Source organism: Charadrius vociferus, unplaced genomic scaffold (assembly GCF_000708025.1).
Source record: "Charadrius vociferus isolate BGI_N301 unplaced genomic scaffold, ASM70802v2 scaffold119, whole genome shotgun sequence".
NCBI lineage: Eukaryota > Metazoa > Chordata > Aves > Charadriiformes > Charadriidae > Charadrius > Charadrius vociferus.
The window spans coordinates 1241090-1241720 of NW_009650170.1; the positions used below are offsets into that span (position 1 = coordinate 1241090).

The 631-nt window shown below is 67.8% G+C and overlaps 1 protein-coding gene across 1 annotated transcript in view; it reads right to left on the minus strand.

The window, feature by feature from the left end:
- Positions 1 to 631, minus strand: part of LOC104293087 (laminin subunit beta-2-like) — a 13372-nt gene that overhangs the window by 3899 nt on the left and 8842 nt on the right. Inside the window, exons 15-17 of the mRNA XM_009892549.1 lie at positions 357 to 595; positions 122 to 281; positions 7 to 40 (exon numbers count right to left, since the gene is read on the minus strand). Coding sequence (XP_009890851.1) covers positions 7 to 40; positions 122 to 281; positions 357 to 595 — 433 coding nt within the window. The remainder of the gene's footprint in view (positions 1 to 6; positions 41 to 121; positions 282 to 356; positions 596 to 631) is intronic.

The window sequence follows — 631 nt, forward strand, 5'->3', positions numbered from 1 at the left end:
CCCGGCCCCCGCTCGTTCCGCTCGTACGCCTCCTCCAGCGCTGTGGGGACAGGGGAAACAAGGGTCAGCACAGCCCCCTGCCACCACCACCCTCCAGCCCGACCCACCACACTGGCCTCACCTCGCAGTCGCTGCAGCTTGCTCTGGGCATCCTGCAGTAGCCCTGCAGCCTCGTCCCGCAGCTGCTGTGCCCGGCTGCCTGCCTGCTGCACGCCCTGCGCCCGGTGCTGCACCAGCTCCTGCGCCGTCCTGTAATGGTCCCGCAGCAGCCCCTCCAGCACCTGATGGGCAATGTGGATGGTCAGCGAGACCCCCGCAGGACCATCACCAGTCACCCTTGCCCCCTGCTCACTCACCTGCTTGGCCTCACTGGCTCGGTCCCTCGCAGCACTGGCGGCCTCCTGGGCACGTGTGGCTGCCAGGCTGTTGTTGGCACGTTTCACTTTCAGGGCATCTGTCTGTCCATCCAGGACCCCAATTCGCTCCATGGCACCCACCAGTTGCTGCTCTGTGCTCACTGTCTGGGCCTGCATCTGGGGACCGGTGGCATGGGCAACAGGCATGGCCAGGGTGCCCGCACCGTGGGGACGGGGCCCTACCCACCCCTGTGGAGCTGAGGTCACGGGGGCTG